General features: G+C 21.4%; 2 protein-coding genes across 2 annotated transcripts in view; one reads left to right on the top strand and one right to left on the bottom strand.

Annotated features, from left to right (window-relative positions):
- Positions 1-858: 858 nt before the first annotated feature.
- PF3D7_0516600 (sporozoite surface antigen MB2) lies at positions 859-5,691 on the top strand (the record flags this gene model as incomplete). The annotated part of the gene is made up of 1 exon (XM_001351687.3): positions 859-5,691. One exon carries the CDS (start codon positions 859-861, stop codon positions 5,689-5,691), a length of 4,833 nt encoding a protein of 1,610 aa, XP_001351723.1.
- Positions 5,692-6,641: 950 nt separating this feature from the next.
- PF3D7_0516500 (major facilitator superfamily domain-containing protein, putative) overlaps positions 6,642-7,500 on the bottom strand; it is a gene marked incomplete at both ends in the record, with an annotated part of 2,152 nt that continues 1,293 nt past the window's right edge. Inside the window, 2 exons of the mRNA XM_002808646.1 lie at positions 6,642-6,774; positions 6,973-7,500. The exon at positions 6,973-7,500 is cut by the window's right edge and continues 332 nt beyond it. Of these exons, the coding sequence (XP_002808692.1) occupies positions 6,642-6,774; positions 6,973-7,500 (661 nt within the window). The remainder of the gene's footprint in view (positions 6,775-6,972) is intronic.

Raw genomic sequence — 7,500 nt, 5'->3', positions numbered from 1 at the left:
TTATTTTTATATAGGGGAAATATATTTGTTTCTGTAAATCTTATATATATATATATATATATATATATATATATATTAAATTAATATATACATAATTTTACTATTATTTTTTAAGGAAAAATAAAAATTTTAAAAATGTATACACAACGCATAACATATTACACGTAATATGTAACACATGACATATAGAATATTGATATTGTACGTTATCTTAAAACAATAAACCAATTTAAAGTTTATATAATAGTATATGTTATATATTTCTAGGCGTACCAGAAAATATCCATGAATATAAATATAAATATATATATGTGAACACATTAAAAAGATAATATGTATCATACAGAAATCATGGGAAAAAAAAAAAAAAAATGAGGACAAAAAAAAACAAAGAAACAAAAAAGAGATGTGAATAAGTTTATGATGTGAATAAATTTATGATGTGTATAAATTTATGATGTGAATAAATTTATGATGTGAATAAATTTATGATGTGAATAAATTTATGATGTGTATAAATTTATGATGTGAATAAATTTATGATGTGAATAAATTTATGATGTGAATAAATTTATGATGTGAATAAATTTATGATGTGTATAAATTTATGATGTGTATAAATTTATGATGTGTATAAATTTATGATGTGTATATATTTATGATGTGAATAAATTTATGATGTGTATAAATTTATGATGTGAATAAATTTATGATGTGTATAAATTTATGATGTGTATTTATTTTTCTTTTTTTTAGTTTTATATAATTATACATACATATATATATATATATATATATATATATATATATATATATATATATATATATATATATATATTTATATATATATACAAAGGGATGTTTCTAATATGGCGTTTGTATAAAACCTTATTCTTAATATTGTATATTATAATTTTACAAGAATATGTATGTCATTCTTCTAATCATATAAAAAGTGTTAATAGATGTTTTATCCCCTTTATTTCAGAATATATATATAAACAGAAAAACAGAAAAAATAATATATCGTATGATTCTAGTAACAGTCACTACAATGATAAAATAATACCATGTGGTAATTATAATAAACAATTAAAATATAAAATAAATTTTTGTCGTAATTTGTATTTTAATAATAAAAATGAATATAATAGAATATGCTCAAGGAACAAATTAAATTTTCATAATATACAAACAGATAATACAATATACAAACCAAAAAAGAAATATTATGAAGTTGGAAAAGTAAGAGAAAAAATAAAAATGTATACCCTTTTTAAAGATGACAAAATAAACACACTGAAATGTAATGAAGAAGAATCTGTTACTTCAGAAACAATAAATAAGCATGATTCAAGTGTAAAAGTAAAAGGAAGAAGAAAAAAAAATATAACAAGTAATGAAAATATTATGAATCCAAATAATAAAAGTGTAAGTAGCATTAATACAAATCTAAGTGATTCTTCTAATAATAAAAATGATAATTCCTTAAATAGTAAAAAAAATGATAATACCTTAAATAGTAAAAAAAATGATAATACCTTAAATAGTAAAAAAAATGATAATACCTTAAATAGTAAAAATAATAACAATTCCTTAAATAGTAAAAATAATAACAATTCCTTAAATAGTAAAAAGAGTAATAATTCTTATAATGACAAACATATAGACCATATAATTCCTGAAGGCAAAAATAAAATAAACAATAATATAGATGTAAAACACAATATTAATAACAAATTAAATGAAATTAATGAAGAACCTTATGAAGATACACATAATAAAGAAGAGAATTCTTCAAATAAAAATGATAATGATGAAAAAAGAAAAGAAGAAAATAATAATATAACAAGAAGATATATAAAAAATGACCAAATGTCATATAATAATATAAATACAAATTCTAATGAATATGACAAAAATGCATCTACATTAGATGAAACATATATAGGTAAAACTTTTGAAGGTTATGTTTATAGTGTTAATAAAAATGCTGCGTGTATTAAATTAAAAAATATTAATAAATATGGTTTGTTATTTAAAAACAAAGCAAATTTAGGTGATGACATTGAAGATATGAATGATTTTTTTGAAAAAGATCAACCGGTTCATGTGAAAATACTTGGTATTAATACAAAGAAGAATATATTTTATCTAGGAAATATTATAAAATATAATGAAAATATAAAATTAAGTAAAGGAGAATATTCAAAGGGATTAATAACAAAAGTATGTGATTCCTACTGTTTTATTAAAGTTTTAAAAAATGGAAGCACTGGATATTTACATAAATCAAAATTGTTTTGTATGAATGATAAAGAAAAGAAAAATAATGATAATCAAAATTATGATAATCCAAATAATGATAATCCAAATTATGATAATCAAAATTATGATAATCAAAATTATAATAATCCAAATTATGATCATCCAAATTATGATAATCAAAATTATGATAATCAAAATTATAATAATCCAAATAATGATTATAGTACATCACAATTATATAACAGTGATAATTTACAAATGGATTTTATATATAAATTACAATTTACAAAAATATTTAATATATGGGATATAATAGATGTTGAAATATTAGGAACTCCACAAAATGATTATAAATCAAATTATATATTGACAATACCAAGAGGATCTAAAACATTTAAGAAAATTTTGAATTATTTGAATGTTTTAAAAGAAAATGAAGATATTAATAATATACAATATAAAGGTGATTATATCTATTCTATTGATAATAATAAAAATGACAATATAATAGATTCAGATATAAATAATCATCACATTAATAATAAGAAGAAAAAGAAGAATCTATATGATATACAAAATAATATGAATCATTCTCCTTTTAATAAGTTTCATACAGAAGATGAATATTTATTTAATGACCATGTCCAAGAAAATGTTCACACCTTTTATGAAAAAAATAAAAAATATAAAATTACATATGATAAAGAAAATAATCATAAAATGAATAAATCGTATTATTTAAAAAAAAATAAAGAATTACCTTTTAATAATAAATTCAAAAAAATCATTAAAAATATTTATGACCTTCCTAACACTATTTCTTTATCTATGTTATCTAAAACAATTAAAATACCATTGGCATCTATAAAAAAATATTTTATCATCCACGAAAATAAAGAATATAATTCAAGTTATAAAATTAATTCAGAACAGATAAAACGAATATGTCAACATTTCAAAATAGACTGTAATGTAGAACAGAGAGATGATAATGTGGTTACAAAAGTGAATGGGACAACTAAGGATTGTCAAGAAAAAGTTTTTAAAAATGTGACACAGGACAGATTGAAGGAAGGTGAACAGGAACGAGTTATTAAGGTGGAAGCAAAGATTAAAAATGATGAAATGGTTATGCAAGAGCAAAAAGATACTAAGGAGGAGAAGCACATGGACGTTCAATTTATTGAAGAAAAAGATATTAATGTACAACATATTAATGTACAAGATATGGATGTACAAGATATGGATGTACAAGATATTAATGTACAAGATATGGATGTGCAAAATATTAATGTACAAGATATTAATATTCAAGATATGGATGTGCAAAATATTAATAACAGTATAACACTTAACAAATCGACAAGTTGTCAAACCGATGAATCGCGAGACGCACCGGGGGGTGACCAAAATGAATCGCTCGATGAAAAAGATTCGATGGAAAAAAGTAAAGAAAAAAAAAAAAAAAAAGGGAAAAGTAGAAAAAAAAATAAAGATACCAATTTAACATTAAAAAGTGATAGTATTCAAAAATCAAAGACCACCCTAGACGATAAAAAACGAAATGTGGTAGTTACATTTATAGGACATATTAATCATGGAAAAACGTCTTTATTTGATTATATATGTAAAACCAATGAACAAAAAAAGGAGTATGGACTTATAACACAAAATATAAGAGCGTTTAAAGCAACCGTAAGGAATAATTTTACATTTACTCTTGTCGATACCCCAGGACATGAAGCATTTATGCCTATGAGAAGTAGAGGTGTTAAAATATCAGATTTAAGTATTCTTGTTATATCAGGAGATGAAGGAATACAAGAACAGACTGTGGAATGTATAAAATTAATAAAAGAATTTAATATTAAAATTATTATTGCAATAACTAAAGTAGATATTCCTAATGTTGATGTAGATAGAATAATTAATGATTTGTTATATCATGATATAACAACAGAATTAAATGGAGGGGAAATACAAGTAGTTGAATGTTCTATTTATAAAGAAGAAAGTATAGATAAATTATTAGATGCCATATATTTAGAATCTGAATTTCTTAATCTACAAACCAATCCTGATAAGAAACATGAACAGGCTCAAGGTGTTGTTTTAGATTCTTATATAGATAAAAATGGAATTGTTTCTATAAATTTGTTACAAAATGGTGTATTAAATATAAATGATCATTTTTATACTGGGTCATCATATGGAAAAGTGAAGATATTAAAAGATCATTTAAATAAAAATATTAAAAGTGCATATCCATCGGATCCTATTAAAATTATTGGATACAACAAAAATTCTGTTCCTGTAGCAGGTGACAAATTTTATGTTGTTGAAAATGAAGCCCTAGCCAAAGAAATTGCGGAACATAATAAGAATAAAATGTTAACAATGGAAATTAATAATTTTACTTATGATCAGACAAATATGAACAGGTATAAAGATTTTATAATATCCAGAGAAAATAAAATTGGAGGTTCTTCAGGTATACTGGGAGAAAATAATTTAAAAAATGACATTGATGGTAATATGACAAGGGATGATAATATGACAAGGGATGATAATATGACAAGTGATGATAATATGACAAGGGATGGTAATAGAACAAATAATGACAATATTACAAGTGATGATAATATGTCAAATGATTATGATAAAATAAAAGAAACGAAAATGTATACAAATAATAAATCATTTCAAAAGGATGATTTTTTAAAAATACATTTGAATAATACAAACGAAAATGTGATTAATATGGATCCTTCAACACATATAGGAAAAAATGAAATAAAAACAATATACTCAAATTATATTATTAAATGTGATAAACAAGGAAGTATAGAAGTTTTGAAAAATTGTATGCTTAAATTACAAAAAGAAGATAGTATATGTAAAATAAAAAACAAAATTATATATGCTGATATAGGTAATGTAACATCAAGTGATATAAAATATGCTACAAGTTTTAATGCTACAATAATAGCTTTTGGTGTTAAATTATCAAATGATATTAAAGGTTCAAAAAATTCAAAAGGTTCAAAAAATCATAATAATTATCCTATTATATATTCAAATGTCTTATATGAACTTATAGAAAATGTGGAAAAAGAAATGGAAAAGAAATTAAGTAAAAAACCAATGGGTGAATTAAAAGGAACAGCACAAATTTTAAAAGTTTTTAATATATCGAAACTTGGAAAGGTTGCAGGGTGTATTGTTAAAAAAGGTACTATCTCTATAAATAGTAATATTCGTATTTTAAGAAATGATAAAGTTATTTATATGGGAAAAATCATTTCTATTAAAATTGTTAAGGAAGAAAAAACACAAGTAACGGAAGCTGATGAATGTGGTATAGGTTTTGATAATTTTTTGGATTTTGAGCCAAACGATATAATCGAAGCGTACGAAAATTAAATATGAAAAAAAAAAAAAAAAATGTAATGTAAAAAAAAATTAAATGTGAAAAAAAATTAAATGTGAAAAAGAATGAAATGAGAAAAAGAATTAAATGTGAAAAAGAATTAAATGTGAAAAAGAATTAAATGTGAAAAAGAATTAAATGTGAATGGATTTTTTTAAAAAATAATCATTTGTATTTATTTAATATGTAATATAAAAAGGGTTATACATATATGTGGTCAGGATAAATCCATTCATTTGATTGTTCCATTGTATATGTTAAAATAGCACACCAAAATATTCATATATATGTATATATATTTGTATATATATATATATATATATATATATATATATATATATGTGTGTGTGTACTGTTTAAAAGAATATATATTTTTTTTAATTTTATTACTATATAATTTAAAATTTAAATTAAATGGCTAGTTCACCTATGTATATAATTATATGTCTATCCATCACTACTTATATATTTTTATTTTTTATTTTTTAATTTTTTTAGTTCCATTATGTATTATATACATATATTCATAATTTTTTATACAAATTTAATGATTTTTCTTTTATTTTCTTTTATTTTCTTTTCTTTTCTTTTCTTTTCTTTTTTTTTTTTTTTTTTTTTTTTTTTTTTTTTTTTTGGTACTTTATTTATTCTTTAAACATAAAAACAAAACAATTTATTTTTATAATATTTTTACAAAAAAAGAAAAAAAAAAAAAAAAAAAAAAAAAATTATATTATAATATAATATATTGAACAAAATTATAAAAATAAAAATAAGTATACAAATGCAATAAAATCATATTGCATTGTATAGGTCAATCATATATATAAATTCAATGATTTATGTATTCATAAACATTTAACAAGGGTATCAATATATATATATATATATATATATATATATCTATATATATAATAAACACAAATTATTTTGTATTATATGTTTATAAAATCGACTTAATACTGGAAAACATTGTTTCTATGCTGTCCTTATCGTCTTTAAAAATTTTAAGGGTAGATTTATCAAGTACGAAAATGTAGAAAGTAACAACAAAACAAATAAAGGCACATAGGAGCCTAAAACGAAGCATACATAAATATAAATGTAAATGTAAATATAAATGTAAATATAAATGTAAATATAAAAGTAAATATATATATACATATCGCGTTTCATACAATAATGACATGTGTTAGGGTTACATACACTATGTACATATATAAGTATTTATATTTATATTTATATTTATATATTTATATATTTTTTTGTTTTACCAATATAATCCCAATCCCAAGGCTATATATGATTTAAAGGCAATATATGGAGCTATTATTGTAACGGCATAAAAAAGAGATGTATTTAAACCAATAATCGAACCCAATTCTGATTCTTCCACTCGTTTTGTCATTTGGCTAGTTCCACATATATATAATAAAGCACCTCCACATAATGGTATAGACATAAATATAAGAACAAGTGATTCGTTAGCGCCACATAATGATAATAATAAAAATCCTGTTAATGTTAGTGGTATCGAATATTTACAACAAATCATATCCCCTAGTAAAGAACTTAAATAAGGAGCAAGTATCCCTTCAGCAATAATAGTTATTATACCTGCATAAGTCATTAGATATGATGTGTGTGAAGGAGTTAATTTGAACATATCTACAACCACAGGAGCAAAAGCAAATTTTGTCATTAATATAGGTAATAATCCAAAAAGTATTAATAAACATATTCCATATGTTTTTTTAAATAAATTTAATACTCTTATGTATTCATTTTTAATACTTAAAAGT

This window comes from Plasmodium falciparum (genome assembly GCF_000002765.6).
Source record: "Plasmodium falciparum 3D7 genome assembly, chromosome: 5".
Lineage (NCBI taxonomy): Eukaryota > Apicomplexa > Aconoidasida > Haemosporida > Plasmodiidae > Plasmodium > Plasmodium falciparum.
The sequence above is the reverse complement of the archived record's forward strand: the minus strand, read 5'-3'. Positions and strand labels throughout refer to the sequence as shown.